The 23030-nt window shown below is 36.6% G+C and overlaps 1 protein-coding gene across 4 annotated transcripts in view; it reads left to right on the top strand.

Annotated features, from left to right (window-relative positions):
- Window positions 1-23030, top strand: part of LOC125095445 (CD302 antigen) — a 141129-nt gene that overhangs the window by 34364 nt on the left and 83735 nt on the right. For all 4 annotated transcript variants that reach the window (XM_047721848.1, XM_047721847.1, XM_047721849.1 and 1 more), the window contains exons 14-16: window positions 17884-17965; window positions 19012-19080; window positions 21283-21397. In XM_047721848.1, the coding sequence (XP_047577804.1) occupies window positions 17884-17965; window positions 19012-19080; window positions 21283-21397 (266 nt within the window). The remainder of the gene's footprint in view (window positions 1-17883; window positions 17966-19011; window positions 19081-21282; window positions 21398-23030) is intronic.

The raw sequence follows: 23030 nt of genomic DNA, 5'->3' as shown, positions 1-23030 counted from the left end.
AGAATTTACATGTTTTATTTTGTAAAAGGGTCATTCAGTGCTAAGCAGGTTTTTTTTTTATATGCAAAACACTATAAAGAGTGTTTTATAAACATATATTTTTATCCCCAGGGGTACAGGTCTGCGAATCGCCAGATTTACACACTTCACAACACTCACCATAGCACATACCCTCCCCGATATCCATAACCCCACCCCCTCTCCCAACCCCCTCCCCCCATCAACCCTCAGTTTGTTTTGTGAGATTAAGAGTCACTTATGGTTTGTCTCCCTCCCAATCCCATCTTGTTTCATTTACTCTTCTCCTACCCCCTCGACCCCCCATGTTGCATCTCCTCTCCCTCATATCAGGGAGATCATATGATAGTTGTCTTTCTCCGATTGACTTATTTCGCTAAGCATGATACCCTCTAGTTCCATCCACGTCGTCGCAAATGGCAAGATTTCATTTCTTTTGATGGCTGCATAGTATTCCATTGTGTATATATACCACATCTTCTTTATCCATTCGTCTGTAGATGGACATCTAGGTTCTTTCCATAGTTTGGCTATTGTAGACATTGCTGCTATAAACATTCGGGTGCATGTGCCCCTTCGGATCACTATGTTTGTATCTTTAGGGTAAATACCCAGCAGTGCAATTGCAGGGTCATAGGGTAGTTCTATTTTCAACATTTTGAGGAACCTCCATGCTGTTTTCCAGAGTGGTTGCACCAGCTTGCATTCCCACCAACAGTGTAGGAGGGTTCCCCTTTCTCCGCATCCTCGCCAGCATCTGTCATTTCCTGACTTGTTAATTTTAGCCATTCTGACTGGTGTGAGGTGATATCTCATGGTGGTTTTGATTTGTATTTCCCTGATGCCGAGTGATATGGAGCACTTTTTCATGTGTCTGTTGGCCATCTGGATTTCTTCTTTGCAGAAATGTCTGTTCATGTCCTCTGCCCATTTCTTGATTGGATTATTTGTTCTTTGGGTGTTGAGTTTGCTAAGTTCTTTATAGATTTTGGACACTAGCCCTTTATCTGATATGTCATTTGCAAATATCTTCTCCCATTCTGTCAGTTGTCTTTTGGTTTTTTTAACTGTTTCCTTTGCTGTGCAAAAGCTTTTGATCTTGATAAAATCCCAAAAGTTCATTTTTGCCCTTGCTTCCCTTGCCTTTGGTGATGTTCCTAGGAAGATGTTGCTGCGGCTGACGTCGAAGAGGTTGCTGCCTGTGTTCTCCTCGAGGATTTTGATGGATTCCTTTCTCACATTGAGATCCTTCATCCATTTTGAGTCTATTTTCGTGTGTGGTGTAAGGAAATGATCCAATTTCATTTTTCTGCATGTGGCTGTCCAATTTTCCCAACACCATTTATTGAAGAGGCTGTCTTTGTTCCATTGGACATTCTTTCCTGCTTTGTCGAAGATGAGTTGACCATAGAGTTGAGGGTCTATTTCTGGGCTCTCTATTCTGTTCCATTGATCTATATGTCTGTTTTTGTGCCAGTACCATGCTGTCTTGATGATGACAGCTTTGTAATAGAGCTTGAAGTCCGGAATTGTGATGCCACCAACTTTGGCTTTCTTTTTCAATATTCCTTTGGCTATTCGAGGTCTTTTCTGGTTCCATATAAATTTTAGGATTATTTGTTCCATTTCTTTGAAAAAAATGGATGGTACTTTGATAGGAATTGCATTAAATGTGTAGATTGCTTTAGGTAGCATAGACATTTTCACAATATTTATTCTTCCAATCCAGGAGCATGGAACATTTTTCCATTTCTTTGTGTCTTCCTCAATTTCTTTCATGAGTACTTTATAGTTTTCTGAGTATAGATTCTTAGTCTCTTTGGTTAGGTTTATTCCTAGGTATCTTATAGTTTTGGGTGCAATTGTAAATGGGATGGACTCCTTAATTTCTCTTTCTTCTGTCTTGTTGTTGGTGTAGAGAAATGCAACTGATTTCTGTGCATTGATTTTATATCCTGACACTTTACTGAATTCCTGTACAAGTTCTAGCAGTTTTGGAGTGGAGTCTTTTGGGTTTTCCACATAGAGTATCATATCATCTGCGAAGAGTGATAGTTTGACTTCTTCTTTGCCGATTTGGATGCCTTTAATTTCCTTTTGTTGTCTGATTGCTGAGGCTAGGACTTCTAGTACTATGTTGAATAGCAGTGGTGATAACGGACATCCCTGCCGTGTTCCTGACCTTAGCGGAAAAGCTTTCAGTTTTTCTCCATTGAGAATGATATTTGCGGTGGGTTTTTCATAGATGGCTTTGATAATATTGAGGTATGTGCCGTCTATCCCTACACTTTGAAGAGTTTTGATCAGGAAGGGATGCTGTACTTTGTCAAATGCTTTTTCAGCATCTATGGAGAGTATCATATGGTTCTTGTTCTTTCTTTTATTAATGTATTGTATCACATTGATTGATTTGCGGATGTTGAACCAGCCTTGCAGCCCTGGAATAAATCCCACTTGGTCGTGGTGAATAATCCTTTTAACGTACTGTTGAATCCTATTGGCTAGTATTTTGGCGAGAATTTTTGCATCTGTGTTCATCAAGGATATTGGTCTGTAGTTCTCTTTTTTGTTGGGATCCTTGTCTGGTTTTGGGATCAAGGTGATGCTGGCCTCATAAAATGAGTTTGGAAGTTTTCCTTCTATTGCTATTTTTTGGAACAGTTTCAGGAGAATAGGAATTAGTTCTTCTTTAAATGTTTGGTAGAATTCCCCCGGGAAGCCGTCTGGCCCTGGGCTTTTGTTTGTTTGGAGATTTTTGATGACTCTTTCAATCTCCTTACTGGTTATGGGTCTGTTCAGGCTTTCTATTTCTTCCTGGTTCAGTTGTGGTAGTTTATATGTCTCTAGGAATGCATCCATTTCTTCCAGATTGTCAAATTTGTTGGCGTAGAGTTGCTCATAGTATGTTCTTATAATTGTCTGTATTTCTTTGGTGTTCGTTGTGATCTCTCCTCTTTCATTCATGATTTTATTTATTTGGGTCCTCTCTCTTTTCTTTTTGATAAGTCTGGCCAGGGGTTTATCAATCTTATTAATTCTTTCAAAGAACCAGCTCCTAGTTTCGTTGATTTGTTCTATTGTTTTTTTGGTTTCTATTTCATTGATTTCTGCTCTGATCTTTATGATTTCTCTTCTCCTGCTGGGTTTAGGGTTTCTTTCTTGTTCTTTCTCCAGCTCCTTTAGGTGTAGGGTTAGGTTGTGTACCTGAGACCTTTCTTGTTTCTTGAGAAAGGCTTGTACCGCTATATATTTTCCTCTCAGGACTGCCTTTGTTGTGTCCCACAGATTCTGAACCGTTGTGTTTTCATTATCATTTGTTTCCATGAATTTTTTCAATTCTTCTTTAATTTCCTGGTTGACCCATTCATTCTTTAGAAGGATGCTGTTTAGTCTCCATGTATTTGGGTTCTTTCCAAATTTCCTCTTGTTATTGAGTTCTAGCTTTAGAGCATTGTGGTCTGAAAATATGCAGGGAATGATCCCAATCTTTTGATACCGGTTGAGACTTGATTTAGGACCAAGAATGTGATCTATTCTGGAGAATGTTCCATGTGCACTAGAGAAGAATGTGTATTCTGTTGCTTTGGGATGAAATGTTCTGAATATATCTGTGATGTCCATCTGGTCCAGTGTGTCATTTAAGGCCTTGATTTCCTTGTTGATCTTTTGCTTGGATGATCTGTCCATTTCAGTGAGGGGAGTGTTAAAATCCCCTACTATTATTGTATTCTTGTCGATGTGTTTCTTTGATTTTGTTATTAATTGGTTTATATAGTTGGCTGCTCCCACGTTAGGGGCATAGATATTTAAAATTGTTAGATCTTCTTGTTGGACAGTTCCTTTGAGTATGATATAGTGTCCTTCCTCATCTCTTATTATAATCTTTGGCTTAAAATCTAATTGATCTGATATAAGGATTGCCACTCCTGCTTTCTTCTGATGTCCATTAGCATGGTAAATTCTTTTCCACCCCCTCACTTTAAACCTGGAGGTGTCTTCGGGTGTAAGATGAGTTTCTTGTAGGCAACATATAGATGGTTTTTGTTTTTTTATCCATTCTGATACCCTGTGTCTTTTGATTGGGGCATTTAGCCCATTAACATTCAGGGTAAGTATTGAGAGATATGAATTTAGTGCCATTGTATTGCCTGTAAGGTGACTGTTATTGTATATTGTCTCTGTTTCTTTCTGATCTACTACTTTGAGGGTCTCTCTTTGCTTAGAGGACCCCTTTCAATATTTCCTGTAGAGCTGGTTTGGTATTTGCAAATTCTTTCAGTTTTTGTTTGTCCTGGAAGCTTTTAATCTCTCTGTCTATTTTCAATGATAGCCTAGCTGGATATAGTATTCTTGGCTGCATGTTTTTCTCATTTAGTACTCTGAATATATCATGCCAGCTCTTTCTGGCCTGCCAGGTCTCTGTGGATAAGTCTGCTGCCAATCTAATATTTTTACCATTGTACGTTACAGACTTCTTTTCCCGGGCTGCTTTCAGGATCTTTTCTTTGTCACTAAGACTTGTCAATTTTACTATTAGGTGACGGGGTGTAGACCTATTCTTATTGATTTTGAGGGGGGTTCTCTGAACCTCCTGGATTTTGATGCTTGTTCCCTTTGCCATATTGGGGAAATTCTCTCCAATAATTCTCTCCAATATACCTTCTGCTCCCCTCTCTGTTTCCTCTTCTTCTGGAATCCCAATTATTCTAATGTTGTTTCGTCTTATGGTGTCACTTATCTCTCGAATTCTCCCCTCGTGGTCCAGTAGCTGTTTGTCCCTCTTTTGCTCAGCTTCTTTATTCTCTGTCATTTGGTCTTCTATATCGCTAATTCTTTCTTCTGCCTCATTTATCCTAGCAGTGAGAGCCTCCATTTTTGATTGCACCTCATTAATAGCTTTTTTGATTTCAACTTGGTTAGATTTTAGTTCTTTTATTTCTCCAGAAAGGGCTTTTATATCTCCCGAGAGGGTTGCTTTAATATCTTCCATGCCTTTTTCAAGCCCGGCTAGAACCTTGAGAATCATCATTCTGAACTCTATATCTGACATATTACCAATGTCTGTATTGATTAGGTCCCTAGCCTTTGGTATTGCCTCTTGTTCTTTTTTTTGTTGTGAATTTTTCCGCCTTGTCATTTTGTCCAGATAAGAGTTTATGAAGGAGCAAGTAAAATACTAAAAGGGTGGCAACAACCCCAGGAAAATATGCTTTAGCCAAATCAGAAGAGATCCTGAATTGTGAGGGGGGAGAAAGGGGATAAAAAGGGGTTCAGAAAGAAAGAAAGAAAAAAAAAACTATTAAAAAAAAGAAAGCCGATAAAGAAAAAATATAAAAAGAGGAAAAAATATATATATATTAGATAAACTATTTAAAAAACGTTAAAAAAAGAAAACGGTAAAAGTTAAAAAAAATTTAGCAGAAGAAGAGAAAAAGAAAAAAAAATTGAAAAAGAAAAAAAAATTAAATTAACTGCAAGGCTAAAAAATCATGGGGAGAAAGCCATGAGTTCCGTGCTTTGCTTTCTTCTCCTCTGGAATTTCGCCGTTCTCCTTGGTAGGTGAACTTGGTCCTGGCTGGGTTTCCCGTAGATCTTCTGGGGGAGGGGCCCGTTGTAGTGATTCTCAAGCGTCTTTGCCCCAGGCGGAGTTGCACCGCCCTTACCCGGGGCCGCGCTGAGTCATCCGCTCGGGTTCGCTTTCGGGAGCTTTTGTTCCCTGAGCGCTTTCCGTAGAGTCCGGAGGATGGGAATAAAGATGGCGGCCTCCCGGTCTCCGGCCCGGAGGAGCCGAGAGCCCGGGGCCCCACTCCTCAGCGCGCCCCCAGAGAACAGCGCCAAATGACTCCCGTCACCCTGGCCTCTGGCCGCGCTCCGAGCTGACCGAGCCTGCGACCGGTTCAAGGCAACCCTGAGCTGAGAGTCACTCCTCGGCTCTGTCTCTGCAGCCGGCTTCCCCGTTCTAATACCGGTAAGCTCTGCGACACTCAGACACCCCCGATCCTTCTGCGACCCTGCGGGACCTGAGGCCGCGCTGACCCCGCCTGGGCTTCACCCCAGTTAAGCCTCTGGAGCGATGTCCCTCAGCGGAACAGACTTTTAAAAGTCCTGATTTTGCTCCGTTGCTCTGCCGCTCGCCGGGAGCCGGCCCCTCCCCCCCGCGGTCTATCTTCCCGTCGCTTTGGATTCACTTCTCCGGCAGTCCTACCTTGCAGAAAGTGGTTGATTTTCTGTTTCTGGAATTGCTGTTCTTCTTCTCTTCAATCTCCCGTTGGATTTGTAGGTGTTTGCAATCTTTAGATAAGCTATTTAGCTGATCTCCCGCTACCCGAAGTAGTCTCAGCCTGCTACTTCTCCGCCATCTTGACTCCTCTATAAAGAGTGTTTTATAGTGTGGGAGATAGAATCCCCATCCTTTATCTAGCATGATAAAGTCCAACAATGGGGATAAGAAGAGTATGGTGAAAATCTAGAACAAAGATAAGTAGGGACCATGGGATTTCTAAAGATGGATGAAATGCTTTGGGGAGGTATAATTGGGAAAAATGTTATGAAGAAGGATGGTTCTGATAAGGTAAGGTAGTATTTTGAAAGCTAAGACCAGGAGAAGGAGCCAGAGAAAACAGAACATTAGCTAAGGTACTGAGACCAGAGTGTATAAATATGGTCAGGGAGAAATGAGTCATACCATTAGCTAGAAAATGAGATATGGATAAGAAGTTGGCTCATCCTTTGTTAGGGAAGGAGTTTGACCTTTAGTCGATAAGCAAAACAACAAAGTGTATTTATATGTGTGTATATATAAAGAGAGAGAGGGAGAAAGAGAGAAATAGTAAGTAGATGCGGGGCAAGTAATTAGAAGGATATTACAGCCCTTTTGTGGAAAACTACTTTGAGAATGGGTAGGGAGAATATGAAAATAGGGAGGTAATAGAGATGCTACAGAGACAGAATCAGTAAGCCCTTGTGATTTTTATGTTTTGATGGGAGGATTCCTGGATGATTTTCCTGATGTCTATAGGGACAATGTGGAGGAATATGGATGAGGTGATGCTATCATAGGAGAAAATTTCTCTGAAGCTTTGGAAGAATACATGAGTATGAGGGCCTTCAACTTCACAAATTTATTTTTTTTTTCTTCCCTCATTTTTATGAACCGAAAAGAAGACCCAAATCTGTAAATCAAGGATTCAGGGTAGACCAGGCAAAATTATGGAAAACAAATTACCATTTAGACATATCCTGGTGAATACTTTCCTTACCATTTTGATTCAAACAAAAGCCTGAAAGAAAAACAGCAAAAAAATTAAATAAACAAAACAGGTAACAAAACACAAAACCCAGGTAGTCTTCTTCTTTAGGACATTAAATGTAAGAAGGCATTTAATTTTTTTTATTTTTTATTAACATATAATGTATTATTAGCCCCAGAGGTACAGGTCTGTGAATCGCCAGGTTTACACACTTCACAGCACTCACCATAGCACATACTCTCCCCAATGTCCATAACCCAATCACCCTCTCCCTTACCCCCTCCCCCAATCCTCAGTTTGTTTTGTGAGATTAAGAGTCTCTTATGGCTTGTCTCCCTCCCGATCCCATCTTGTTTCATTTATTCTTTTCCTACCCACCCCCCCCCCCACGTTGCATCTCCCCTTCCTCATATCAGGGAGATCATATGATAGTTGTCTAAGAAGGCATTTAAAAACTGACGTTTAAAGAGTTTTGAGGTTGGGGCGCCTAGGTGGCTCAGTCAGTTAAGCATTTGCCTTCAGCTCAGGTCATGATCCCAGGGTCCTGGGATGGAGCCCTACATCCAGCTTGGGGAGCCGGCTTCTCCTTCTCCCACTCCCCCTGCTTGTGCACACTCTCTTCCTATCAAATAAATGGATAAAATCTTTTAAAAAAACAGAGTTTTGAGGCGGAAAATGTTTGCAATATATTAATTTTAGTTCTCAATTACATTGCTTTTTGTTTGTGAAGATTATAATTGATATAACCCTATAGCTTCCTTCTTGAAAAAAATTCAAAGACACATTCCAGCTGAGAGAGGAATTAAAAATCAAGAGCACATGAATAGGTAATTTATTTTAAAAGAATTAGGAGGAAGAACATATAATGTAAAACACCTCCAGTCTAAATAATGCAACATGTATAGATAATAATAAAAATAGAAATTATCCTAAATCCTGAAAGAGAAACATTAGAATATTTTAATAAGGCCAGATTTTTAACTCTGTTTATAAACAAAAACTGGGATATAAAGAGATAAAATGGTTGTAAATAATGAAAGTATAATAAATTCCTCATTTACCAAGAAGTCATATTTAGAAACACAGATTATATACATTTTTAAAACAGAGCGTGTTTATCTACTGAATATGTAATGGGTGAAAAAAAAGTTTATGTAGTAAATTATAAAGGAAATAGCAAAGCATGAAATCCAATATAAAGCAAGATGGCAGAAAACCAAATTTATCTATTATCAGCTATGTTTAAGTCTAAGTCTGTGAATTTCTTCAATAATGAAATACAACTATATGCTGTTGAAAGATAACTCAAACAAATTTTGCCAGTAAGTACCTATCCAGCCCAAAGAGTATGATGACGTTCTTTTCCTAGAAGGAAGAAGCTACAAAGTGTCTCAAAGTTGAGAAATTTTGATAAAAATCCACATTTTTAACACTTCTTTAAAAATTAAAACAACGGGATACATTTTCATATTGTAGCAATAATTAGTTAGTCCCAAGTAGCCAGTGGCCCACCAAAATAAGGCATCACTCTACAATTTGTGGTGGTCTCTAATTTCTTACTCCTTGACCTACTTTACTTATGTTATATTCTTGTTCCATTTTAACCTAAAGAACATTTGAGTTAATAATCACAAACTTGGGGCGCCTGGGTGGCTCAGTGTGTTGAGCCGCTGCCTTCTGCTTAGGTCATGATCTCGGGGTCCTGGGATCGAGTCCCGCATCGGGCTCTCTGCTCAGCAGGGAGCCTGCTTTGCTTCCCTTCCTCTCTCTCTGCCTGCCTCTCTGCCTACTTGTGACCTCTCTCTGTCAAATAAATAAATAAAATCTTTAAAAAAAAATAATCACAAACTTAATACAGTAACTAAAATGGGAAAATTAAGAGAATGAGCAAAAATATTGTACAAATGTGAACAAAAACTGGAGTCACAGTATTAATATTAGATAAAATATAAGTGAAGTAAAAATGTACCAGATGGGGAAATGATATCTCTTTCATATTGAATAAAGAGACAATCTATAATGACATTATAATAGTCAAGAACCATTACACTTTTAAAAATATTGGCATCAAAATATATGAAACAAAAATATTAATTATATTAGTGAAATCTTTCAATAAATAACAATAATGAGAGACTTTAACTCTTGTCTGATTCATCAACCAGTGAGACAGACAAAAGGAAGTAATATACAAATAGTATAATTAAGATTGATTTAACAATATCCTCTTTGTTAATATATTACAAAGTCTATATATATTTTCTCTTCAGGCTCTTTGCCTGTTATCACTTACAATAATTGACCTGTTAGGCTAAAAAGAAAATCTAAAATTCCAAAGTGGTGAAATTATACAGGTACATAAGAAGTGAAGTAAAATCCTATACACTTATAAATTCAATGTTTTTAAGTAGCTTTTTTGGCAAATAAATCAAAACTGTACAGATGATAATAACAACACTCATTCTGAAATTCATGGGATATAGCCAAAGCTATAGTTGGATGTACATTAATAGCTCTAAGAGCTTTAATTATTAAACAAAAATAATGGAAATAAGCATTCACCTAATAGTAAAAATAAATTTCAACATAAATACAAGAAAACCATAAGAAAGAACCTAAAAGATTTTATATAAAGATACTTAAAAATGAAGACTTAATAAGGGATCATAACGCCTGTTTCATGGAGAAATTTTTTAATTGGTAAGAATACTATGCAAAATTCTATGCTGTTACAAATGAAGTTGTTAAAATGAATAATTTCTAGAGAGATACAAATTACTATACAATTGATGTGATAAATAACAACCAAGTAATTTAATATCCATGAAAGAAATGGAAAAAGTTGACAAGGATTCTTCCAAGAAAGAGATAGGAAGTATAATATATGGTTGTATATGTGAATTTCTTCACATTTTAAAGAAGAGATTACCTTGTATTTCAGTAATACAAGCAAGAGCTTGTATTCCATTATATAGAAACTGATAAAGACATCTGGTTTATTTCACAAACTAGTTTAATTCTGATATCAAAGCCTATCAACAAGAGCACAAAGAATTACAGACCAACTTCAAGACTAGACTTGAAAAAGTAAATACTGATAAATGATAGAATAACAAACACTGGCACAGTGCTTATAATGTCCTAAATGTTTTCTATTAACTCATTTAATCCTTACAACAACCTATGAGGTAGGTACTATTACAATGCCTATTTTGTCTAAATGAGAAAACAGATACAGAGAAGTAAAACAACTTGCCCATAGTTATATAAATAATAAGGATCCAATATTTGAACCCATTAGAGCCCACTTTCTTCACCCACTTCATTATAGTACATTAAAATAACATACCTTGACCATGTAGGATTTCTTCCAAGGATACAAGTTTGGGTTAGTGCTAGGAACTCTGTATTTCAGGTCAAATATCATATGAGCATCTTACTGGGTGCTAAAAATACATCTGGTAAAATTCACTATTCATTCCTGGTTTACCATGTAAACATATCATAAAGTTAACATAATTAATGTACAAATTATTGGTAAAGTAAGAATAGATGGTTAGGGGCACCTGGGTGGCTCAGTTGATTAAGTGTCTGCCTTCAACTCAGGCAATGATCCCAGGGTCCTTGATCCCAGGTCACAATCAGGTTTCTTGCTCAGCAGGGAGCCTGCTTCTCCCTCTGCCCCAATCCCTGCTTGTGTGCTCTCTCGCTTTCTCTCTCTCTCTCTCTCTCTCTCTCTCTCTCAAATAAATAAATACATACATACATACATACATACATACATACATACCTTACCCAAAAAAGAATAGGATAGTTCAACAATAGCCATATCACATTTAATTAGTAAACGTTAAATGCATTTCTGTAAAAGTCAGAAAAAAGGCAAAGATTCCTATTATCATCACTGTTATTGATCTTTGTTTGGAATATATACCTTGTGCTTAAGACTTTTTTAAATTATAACATGCAAATATTTACAATATATTAAGTGGGAGGAAAAGCAAATTATGGAAGAATAAAAAATATGCTATTTACATTTAAAAGTAGATTATAAAAATCCATCAAAGAAAGATAATCATTGTTACCTCTGGAAGATAAGATTTTTGAGTGATTTTTGAAATGTTTGAATGTTTTCCCACATTTTCCAGATTTACATTCATATACCTATTATTGTGTTTTTCTCATTTAAAAAAAGGGAAGTCTCACTACAATGTGCTGGAAACTTGATCCAAAATATAGTACATGTGTTCCATAAATACTCATTTATTAAGCATCTATCATAGAAGTGCAGACATTCTGGACTTCATTTCTAGCCCTAGAAATTATTATACGAGATTTCATTACACACTAACCTGAGCTAATTTGGATACCCAAACTCTTAATTTCCTTTTGAGGCTAGTGTTTCTTAGCTACTCTCCATAACCTTGAGAGTAGATTATAATGAATAGAAAATTCAGATCAAATCTTTCCACATATACAAACATTTATTAAGCATTCATTGAAGTAGACACAATACTTATTTCATACAATCTGTTTCATAAGCTTCCAACATGCCAGCAGTCTATCCTAGGTGTTCCAACCACCATTTTGCAAGGAAGGTTCATTTTAGGTTTATTTGACAATATTCCTGAGGCAGGATTCTGTTCCCATTACAGTTGGCATCAGGCAGTTCCAGTCACCTGACCCAATGACTAGACATGGCACGATTTAGAGATCAAGCCCCAGATCCATTTCTAATGGTAACTGGCTACCAGCCTCACCAGAAAGTAGTAACCTTTCATGATGGGTGTGAGTGTCCCTAAATAATTTAGCTATTCCCCATATCTTAAATAATTTCAGTTTCACTATTGAGAGCCCATTTCCAACAGCAGGCTGATTAACAAGCTTCTACTTTTGCTGGTATGTACCTATTTCTGATATTCTCTCTGCTAATAACCAAAACCTCAGGTGTGGCTTTGGCTGCCTCTAGAACATACTCTGATACCCTCCTGATCCTCCCTGAAGTGAGAATTTTGAGCAAAGCACCTTTCTGGCCCCTAGATCTCAAGCTTGACACACACAGCATCCAACTGTCTAGGCCAAAGTATTTTTAAGTAAAATACTGACATAAACAAAATGGATTTTGGCTAATACCAAGCAAGAGGTTAGAAATCTTTAACTGGAACAGGGAGCCATAGATAAGTACTAAGCGATGAGGTTGTAGGTATTTGTGGGAATCAATTGATGGAAAATGGAATATCATATGTGATATAAATGATCACTAAGAACTTTTATATACATATAAGTGTAATATATATTACACTACAAAATAAAATGAGTGTGAGGTAATGAAGGAATTTTCTTGATTTGTTTCTTTGTTTCTGATCACACATGCTGATTTTCCTTTCTTTTTTTTTTTTAAAGATTTTTTATTTATTTGTCAGAGAGAGGGAGAGAGAGCAAGCACAGGCAGACAGAATGGCAGGCAGAGGGAGAAGCAGGCTCCTGCCAAGCAAGGAGCCCGATGTGGGACTCGATCCCAGGACCCTGAGATCATGACCTGAGCCGAAGGCAGCTGCTTAACCAACTGAGCCACCCAGGCGTCCCTGATTTTCCTTTCAATTAAGAAATTAATACAAGTTCATTATGTAAGATTTGGGGAGGGGCGCCTGGGTGGCTCAGTGGGTTAAAGCCTCTGCCTTCGGCTCAGGTCATGATCTCAGGGTCCTGGGATCGAGCCCACATGGGGCTCTCTGCTCAGTGGGGAGCCTGCTTCTTCCTCTCTCTCTCTCTCTCTGCTTGCTTGTGCTCTCTCTCTCTCAAATAAATGAATAAATAAAATTAAAAAAAAAGATTTGGGGAATATAAAAGTGACAATGAAAAAAACAAAAATCACCTCAAATCTTAGCTCTGTTATAAACATAATTAGCATTTAATGTAAATCCTTTCCATTTTCTTCTATGCATATAGTTTATTTTCCAAAGGATATACAACAATGTTTCATTTTTTTTCTGATCATGAAAGTAATATATATTTAATTTTGAAAACAAAAGAGTGCAAATAAAAAACAAATCACCATAATCCTTTCATTCATAGGCACCATTTTTTATTTGTACTCTTAACCTACCAGCTGATATATGCTGGGTTATTAAGCAGACTGTTGTCTGCTTACTAGGTGCTCCATTAGTAAAGAGATCATTTGCCCATGCTATACTTAGAAAGACAATGTATTCTAAAACCAATATTGTAACCCTGGCTTGAAGGGAAGGTAGGAAATAAACTCATTTATATCAGAAAATGATTCTAAAGCTTACTCCTTGAAGTCCTTACTTTTTTATTGCAGGAATTGACCTTTCTCAGATGTCCATTGCCCAAATTGTGTATTGCATGCCAAGGAGTTAAGTCAGATTACTGCTATACTTCTTGCAATCTAATTTCCATGTCTCTATTTGTATTTCAGTGAAAAGAATTCATGGTGTACGAAGTCATTATGGCTCTAAGATCCTTGTAACTCTTAATGGCAGCCCACTAGGGAAAGCCATTGTGGAACAAAAATAGTTTTAGGATTAAAGGAGAAAGCCTTGTTTGCAATGCTGTTGCTGCTGTGTGTACTACCTCCTGTGATGTGGCATGAATGGATTTAGATATAAATCTAAGGCTTTGCAGACTAAATGCCCTCATCAAATAGTATTTATTGGAGTTTATAGCTGAGATACTGTTTTCCTTAGAAACCAGATGCAGCAGGAAATTTGATTAAGAGCACGAATTTTAACACAGATACACATATTAACCTTTCCTGCAGTGTCTTCTTAACCTAATACCCTAAATCCATATACTTAGTGCTTGTAGGAGAAAAATTTATAAAGAGAGAGACATTTTCCATTTGATTTAATTCTCCAATTATGATCCATCTTTTCCCTCAAATTTTTTAAATCCACATTAGAGGTGTGCAATGATTCATGTGATTTTCAATTTCTTCTCTTTATCTGCCTATAGATAAATCAGAAATAAGTTAGAATTGAGGAAATATTTTCCACTTCTTGCCACATGCAGAAAAAAAACACAAGTACCTACTATTTTCTATATTTATAGCATACTAATGAATCTCTTGAATTAGGAGCTAAAAACTATAAATGTCTGCATTAAAATGAAGTTCAATCTCAGAAGGTAGTAAAGATTAAAAAATTGTAGACAATGCGGCAAATTGTGTTTTCTAGGAAACTATTTTATGAGATGCCACCAAGGAGGCAGAACTGAGCTTGAAAGCAGAGTTTTCTAAGTGAGCAGAGATGGAGCTAAAAGAGGACTGGGTAGAAAGATCAGAGACAGGTCTCTAAAGAGGCTTTCTGTGGGAGCTGACTATTCAGTAAATGCAGGTTACAAATGACCTTTGACTATCTTCATGGTTGTACTGTTGGTTTTAGAAAGAAGATAGGCTATCTAAGGCTTACTTTAGGGAAACACAAAATGTGCACAAATTCCCCAGGCTCTAATACATTATGTGCACAGATTTGAGAGAAATAAATTCACATCTCAAAGGAACGAGAAGGCAAAATTAACCTCCTCTTTATTTTACCTATCTGACTTTAATTATACTGTATATGGCAATTATCTAGACCCTGTGGTTTAGAAATTCAGCAGTTGGGAAGTATGATAAATTTGGAGGCCTGTTAGAAAGCTCTGAATAGTTGAAGACACAAATTGCAAATTCCTCTTATAGCTGCTAAATTCAGACTGGACTTAATTGTCCACTGGATTATCTGAAATCTGCAAATTGGTCGTCTTTGTCTGTGAAAGAAGACAGTATAACAATAAAGACTGTAAGGGGATTGCCTTCATTCCATTGCGATAAGTTGAAAAGCTTAAGACTGAAAAGATGAAAAGTATTTATTTATATTTAAGTATAGGGGAATGTTGAATAGAGGAAAGAGGTAAAGGAAATCAATTATTTTATTAAAACATGAGAAATTGGGAGGGTATGTGCTATGGTGAGTGCTGTGAAGTGTGTAAACCTGGCGATTCACAGACCTGTACCCCTGGGGATAAAAATATATTATATGTTTATAAAAAATAAAATTAAAAAAAAAAAACATGAGAAATTACTTTAAAATTCAGTTTGCTCAGGATGCCTGGGTGGCTCAGTCAATTGCACATCTGCCTTCAGCTCAGGTCATGATCCTAGGGTCCTGGGATTGAGTCCTGCATTGGGCTCCTTGCTCAGAAGGGAATCTGCTTATCACTCTGCCTGCCTTCCCGCTCCCCACTGCTTGTGCTTTATCTCTCTCTCTCTCTCACAAGTAAATAAATAAAATCTTTAAAAAAAAAAAATCAAGGAGCGCCTGGGTGGCTCAGTGGGTTAATCCTCTGCCTTTGGCTCAGGTCATGATCCCAGGGTCCTGGGATCGAGCTCTGCATCAGGCTCTCTGCTCAGCAGGCAGCCTGCTTCCCCCTCTCTCTCTGCCTGCCTCTCTGCCTACTTGTGATCTCTCTCTGTGTCAAATAAATAAATAAGATCTTTAAAAAAAAAAATCAAGTTTACTCTAACCTTGACTCACTAGCAAATTTTTTGAAATGCAGACTCATATTTTTCAGCTATACATTCCATATATACCATACATTCTATTGAGCTTGAGAGTAAGGATTAATTTTAGGTTTGGAACTTACCCCTTCTCTAATATGCGCTATATTTATAGGCATGTAACACTTATATATGTGTCTATTTATGCATATGTAATATACACTCATATGTACTGATCAGGCATACTACATGCAATCTGAAGGTTAAACTATTTGGAAAGTAATCAGCATCACCAAAAAACAATTTACATGGATAATAGTCTACTTAAAAAGTGTCTCCTTAAAAGTCCACTTAAAAAGCCTAAAAAGTAGGGCGCCTGGATGGCTCAATGGGTTAAGCCTTTGCCTTCAGCTCAGGTCATGATCTCAGGGTCCTGGGATGGAGGCCCGCATCGGGCTATCTGCTCAGCAGGGAGCCTGCTTGACCCTCTCTCTGCCTGCCTCTCTGCCTACTTGTGATCTCTCTCTCTGTCAAAAAAAAAAAAAAAAAAAAAAAAGCCTAAAAAGTAATCATTGAGCACTACATCAAAAACTAATCATTTACTATATGCTGGCTAATTGCGCATAATAATAATTTTTTTCAAGCCTAAAAAGTGTGGGGCACCTGGGTGGCTCAGTTGGTTAAGCAACTGCCTTCCGCTCAGGTCATGATCCTGGAGTCCCAGGATCTAGTCCCACCTCGGGCTCCCTACTCGGCAGGGAGTCTGCTCTCCCTTTGACCTCTCCACTCTTACACTCTCTCTGTCTCTCAAATAAATAAATAAAATTTTTAAAAAAGCATAAAAAGCGTAACATTTTAGAGAATATTTTCAAGTGGAGTTAGAGGTGAAAAAAATGTTTTAATGCTTATATCACTTCTATTTATATTAGCAGTATCTTCTAGCTAAAGTATAAGTTTAATTGAGGAAAAGGGATATTAACAATATATGTCTCTGCTTCTATGTTATTCTATGTATCCTTCCTTGGAATGTCTGTCCCTCTTCTCAGTCAAACCAAAAATTGGCATGTGTTAAACACTCGAATTATGACTCTAAAAGAAATATTAGCCATCCTTTGATGACTGTCTATTGTCCTACTAGCCTCAGAAAATGTTCCCTGACTTCCTGCCATCCACAATGACCTTCTTTCTCTGAATTTTTGTAACGTTTACAATTTATACAAATTTTGTATCATTTGATATCTTTCCAAAACAGTTATTTTCTTTGTTCATGTATGTCTTGTCTCTCTGACCAATTTATATGCCATTTGAGGAAAGATGTTATGTCTTGTACTTCTCTGTATTGCCATGGCACCTAGCTCAATGCCTTGTACATAGAAGTATAATAGTTACGAATGTTAAATATAACCACTTAAATGACTGTTTAATTATGTTGTTCTGCTATAACCCATGGAATTTGGCTTTTAGAAGATATTTAATCTTTAAGAAAATGGGGGGTGGCAACTGGCTGGCTCAGATGGTAGAGCATGTGACTCTTGATCTTAGGGTTGTGCGTTTGAGTCCCATTTTGGGTGTAGAGATTCCTTAAAAATAAAATCTTTAAAAAAAAATACTTATATTTGTTTACTTTAAACTTAATAGGCTGTGGAAATTAAAGAATTTTTTTAAAAATCTTGATCTTATTTAATAAAAATTTAGCCAACTGATTTGTTTTGCATTAAAAATATATATTTGATTATGTTATAGATAAACACTTTAAAAAAGGCCACTGCTATCTTTGACTATATGGAAAACATTATCTAATATTGAAGGTCTCCAGTAAAAGATTTGGAATAATCATGTACCTTTTTTTCCCTCAAGTTCAAAGCAGAATAATTTTTACCTTTCATATAAAGAACATGACTCAAAAGTTAGTTTTAATAACTGTGGTACTTTTTCCATAGCTATCTCATGTTTAAAGTTCGGTTTTATTTCAGAAGGCATCTTAATAGAGCTTGAAATTGTGCTTTTCAGTTAGTGACAGGACAAACTTATATGTCTTAAGCATTTTAGACATGTGACTGCTATATATTTTGCCAAATCTGTGCTCAAATTGTTTTTTAATACTTCCTTTTTACATAGTGACCAGCGTTGGCTGTGGATAGGTTTGAATAAAAGAAGCCCAGATTTACAAGGATCCTGGGAGTGGAGTGATCATACACCAGTAAGTTTAAACTTTCTTGTAAGGATTATTTGTTTCCATACACCCGCATCTTTATAACCATAATATATTATGGTTATAAAGATATATTTATTTATATATTTATATTTATTTATATATTATATATTTATATAGAGAGAGAACCATATAACCATTAAAATTATGAAGAACTATCTTTATTGAAATGAAAATACATTCACATATATGAAGTGAGGAAAAAGGATACAAGCCTTACTTTTATTTTTAAAAATAACCATACGTATATAAATAAATAAATACTTTTTAAAATTAAAAAATAACCATATAGATAGTTTCTCTATAGGCCTAAAAATAGAAAAATATGGATATATATAGATATAGTGGCATCTTTGGATAGTAAAGTGTGTTTTTCTTCTTCTTTGTGCTGTTTTTTATTTCCTTTTGTCACAATGAGAAGCTTTTACTTTTATTATCTAAAAATATAAAAGTTACATAAAAAAGAATGTATCTTTATTGGGAGAAATAATTTGTTTGGGGAAACCTCAAGAAGACTTTAAATACTATTTCAAATGTTTACATTATCCTAAAGAGAGGTTTTAGGTAACGCTTAGAAGAGCAAATTAGTCTCAAATTTATTAAATATTTACTCCATATTACCATTGTGTCAATTCATTGTATATTCTTTCCAAATATAAAATTTCTTGGCTTTCATTTTCAAATGGGAGCAAATCTGAAATTAGTTAATTGAATAACTAGCATTTCAATCCATGCCAAAAAAAGAAAAAAAGTTCTTTTGCAAGCTCCTTATTCTCTGTGATTCCAGCTGCAAACTTAACACACTATTAACCTCCACTTCTGAAACTGTAGCTTCCTTTGTTTGGAAACTGATGACAGTATGATATTTTCTAAGTCATCTCATAATTTAACATTCTGATACTGAAAAAAAGATGAAAAAGTTTTCCTTCTGTGGCATGTGAATGTGTTTGAGTTATTAGAGCTGCCTAAATTACATCTAAATTGCAAATATTTATACATCAGTCTTACATCTCAAACCTCTCTTGTTTTTTAAGGTGTCTACTATTCTTATGGAAAATGAGTTTCAGCAGGATTATGATATCAGAGACTGTGCTGCTGTCAAGGTCAGTCCAATGCTGGAAAATCTGCATATTTAAAAAATAAATTTGGCATTGTATGCAGTCAGGCAACAGATCCACAGAGTGCCTTTTGTGTGTGGAGCATGATACTAGATGTAATGGGATGTAAGAACACCTATGGCCCCACCTCAAGGTACCTTAGACTTAATTTGAGAAGAGAAAATTCATATTCAAGAAAGGTGGGTCTTATCACTGTACAGTAATAGGCTCCAAATGAGTGGGCTGAGGAGGGCTAATGAAACTCAGAAGAGGAAGTGAATCCTGTGACTTGTTTCCAGAAGGAGGTGGGATTGTACTGTGCTTTTGTACAGGTAGGTTAGGGTAAGTCATGACATGAGGAGGTGGCCTCAAGTAAAGAGAGAGTGGAAGGAATAGACTAAGGCAGTGAGGAGAACAGAATACAGATCAAGAAGTTTTCTTTGGTGCCATGGTTGAAAATAAACAGGAAATTACATTGGTGGTAGGCGACATTATAAAAGCTTTCTGATGTGAACCAAGGAAGGTCTGAAGAAGATTCATCTCAAGTCAGATTTCAAGATGCAGCAAGTAGGACCAGAAGATGTAAAAGACCAGTTAGGCATGTTCCTTTGGAAAATTCATTAATTTATTGATTCCATAAAGTAGTCTAAGTAGTTTTTGATGCTCTGGGGGATACACCAAAGATAAGATATAAAAGAGTTGTCCTCATAGAACTTATGTCTAATAAGAGATAAGTGAACAAGCAATTGCAGGAGCTATGACAGATGGAGTATAAATTTTATGCAAGAACAAGAGTGTTATGAGAGGTAATGATAATTAACACTGGTAATGGTAATGATGGTGGCATCAGCTAATACTTGTTAACTCATGAGCTCGGTACTTATTTTACTTAATACGTGACCTTGTGAGGTAGGGACCATTCATATTCATCTTTTGAGGAAGAAATTTGGGTTCTGAGTAAGTATACATGGTTACAGAACTAAAACCCAAGTGTCTGGGTTTACTCTGCAGTATGACTAGGTGTTTATAGAAATAGAAAAGGTACTGGTTTATGGAGAAAATATTAACATTTTAGTTTAGATATTTGGAATTCAAGCTAGTAGTAAGAAATATCCTATAGTAAGTTGAAATCAAAAGATCAGAGTTGAAGGAAAAATGTATTTTAAAAAAAAGTGCAAAGGGCCAAAAGTGGATTTAGAACTGTCAACACATAAAATGTAAGATGAGGAAGTAGGGAGACATATAGATTGTATCTTTGCTATGCAAGCCCAAGAAAGAGATTCAAGAGAGTGATTTTCCAGAAATGCTGCAGGAAGCTTGAGACAAAGAACTGAGAAGGCCACTGGAAAGCACTATTTTCAAAGCAATTGTTCTAATAATAAACTGAATAGTATCATGCCGTTTTTAATAGAACTCTCAGTTTAACACATGAAAAGGTGAAAACTTCAGAGAAGCTTGTAAAGTTTCCAAACACTGATGCAAAAACCATGTTCTATGTAAATAAGAGTTCTTACATGTAAAGAGATTAGAAAATCTACCCCCAAAAAAACTAAATAAAAGAGACACTGATGCAGCCAATGTCAGGAACAAGGCTAGCCAGGCAGTGTCCTAGAAGGAGAATCTCCCCTCACTTGCATTAGTACCCACCAGAATCTTGACCTTAAGAGAGAGTAGTCCAAAAAGGGAGGGAGATTCCTCTTAGGTCATGCCCTCCCATTTCCTTTCTTGCCTGCCTACTAATTGGAGTTTGTAGAGAGCTATCTCAGATCACATAGAGGAGGTTAATTAACATCCTAGCAGTGCAGAGCAACACCAGAGCAGGAGCCTGGGCCCTTGATGTCAGACTGTTATGTCACATTTTCACAGATCTGCTTTCATCATAGTCTGGTGTTGGGAAGCCACTGAAGTAAACATTTTTTTAGCTTGACCTTTCTGAAATTTAAAGATACAATCTATAGTTTCATATCAGCAAAAAGAGAAAAAAAAATTTACATTTTGGATATAAACATGACCTTATGATATATTTGCTGTATCAGCCCCTTTGAAGATTCTTGATGAGGCTGTTAGCTATTTAAACAGTGTTCATTCATTAAACAAATATCTTAGGTGCTAGGGCTAAAATAGATTAAAGACTATAGGGCTTATACTTTACTGTTTTATAAAGCTGCATCATCTTGAAAATATTCTGCAATCCTCTTCCTCCTTTAGGTCATTCAGAGGCCAGGGCGAAGAAGCTGGTACTTCTATGATGACAGAGAATTTATTTACTTAAGACCTTTTGCTTGTGATACAAAACTTGAATGGGTATGCCAGATTCCCAAAGGTAAGTGGTAGTTATTCCTTTTCACAATCTTCTCGTATGAACATTGTAAATGTTGAGCCTAAAGTACCTAAGAGAGCATTTTAGTCTATAATTATAACTTTAAAAAGCCTATGAAGATGTAGTTATATATATGTATATATATCTACATGTATATATACATGTAGATATCTATATATCTCTATATATATAGATATAGTTATCTACATATACTGTAGTTAGTATATTAAGCTCCATCCTGCTTGACTCCTACCCCAAGTACAAGGCTGGTTATTAGATGGTACTTTCCTCTTTGATCATGAAAGAATTTGTATGGAAGATAAAATTTAAGATGAATTTAGAGAGATTAGATAATGAAAGGTTATTTCAACTAAAAGAAGATACATAGTGGAGGGAATCACTTCAATTTTTATTTGGATGCAAAATGAAGGATAAAATGAAGATAAGCTTGGGAAGAATGAGGCAAAAATCAAGAAATCAAAATTTGGCAGGTCTCTGTAACACGTAGAAATAGTTTGCACTGAACCCCCGAACTCTAGTAGTTTATGAAATTCAAATTCAAATTCAGGAAACCAATTCGCTTAATAGTAGAGGCTTGGTGACAAAAAGAAGAGAAAGAAGAATAAAGAGATACCCTTTTACTCAACTTGTTACTAGGAAAATGTTAAAGAAATACTGAGGAAAAAAGGAAAATGTTTAGATTTTTAACAGCCAAATTATTTTTAATAACTTAAAAATCATTTTGAATAATTGTATTGGATATATTAAATTAATTAGTGATCGGGACGCCTGGGTGGCTCAGTGGGTTAAGCCGCTGCCTTCTGCTCAGGTCATGATCCCAGGGTCCTGGGATCGAGTCCCGCATCAGGCTCCTTGCTCAGTGGGGAGCCTACTTCTCTCTCTGCCTCTGCCTGCCTCTCTGCCTGCTTGTGTGTACTCGCTTGCTCTCTCTCTCTCTCTCTGGCAAATAAATAAAAAATCTTTTTTAAAATAAATTAATTAGTTAATTAATTAGTGGTAATTGCACAGAAGGCTCTAAACTAAATTTCTGAATTGAATGTAGATCGTTGAAACTAAATGTATATCCTCCTCTAAGCTCTTAAAGAAACCAGAAGTTTCCTTCATGCCACTACCTATTAGAAGATTGTTCTTTTTCTTTAAAAAGGCCATCACCATATTGCCTTTGAAATACATGATATCCAGTACAGGAACTGAAAAGTCTCTTTCACAAAGGCAACTGGTAGGCTACTAATAAAAGAGGAAACTCGTGTGTGTGTGTGTGTGTGTGTGTGTGTGTGTGTGTGTGTGTGTGTTGATAACTTTAGTTATTTCTGATTACTTGATTAAACCTTTAAGAGGAATAAAGGGAAACCAGTTTGGGTATCCTTTAAATAAGCAGGGAAGTAACTAATTTGGATAAGTTGTCTGGTTTGAAGCAGTAATGGTGATGTTCCCATCAGGCTTGATGTTTGCTAACATGGCACAGAGTGTCATTGCTCCCTCCAAAGTGTGCCTCATTGATAGTTGCTACCCCAACCCCATGCCTCCTGTTTGAGTGGTGGGGAAGACACAAGAGTTCACACCAGCATAACCATAGGAATTACAAACCAGTAACCACAGGAAATATTCCAAAGAG

The sequence above is a fragment of the Lutra lutra genome, chromosome 3, assembly GCF_902655055.1.
Source record: "Lutra lutra chromosome 3, mLutLut1.2, whole genome shotgun sequence".
Taxonomy (NCBI): domain Eukaryota; kingdom Metazoa; phylum Chordata; class Mammalia; order Carnivora; family Mustelidae; genus Lutra; species Lutra lutra.
The sequence above is the reverse complement of the archived record's forward strand: the minus strand, read 5'-3'. Positions and strand labels throughout refer to the sequence as shown.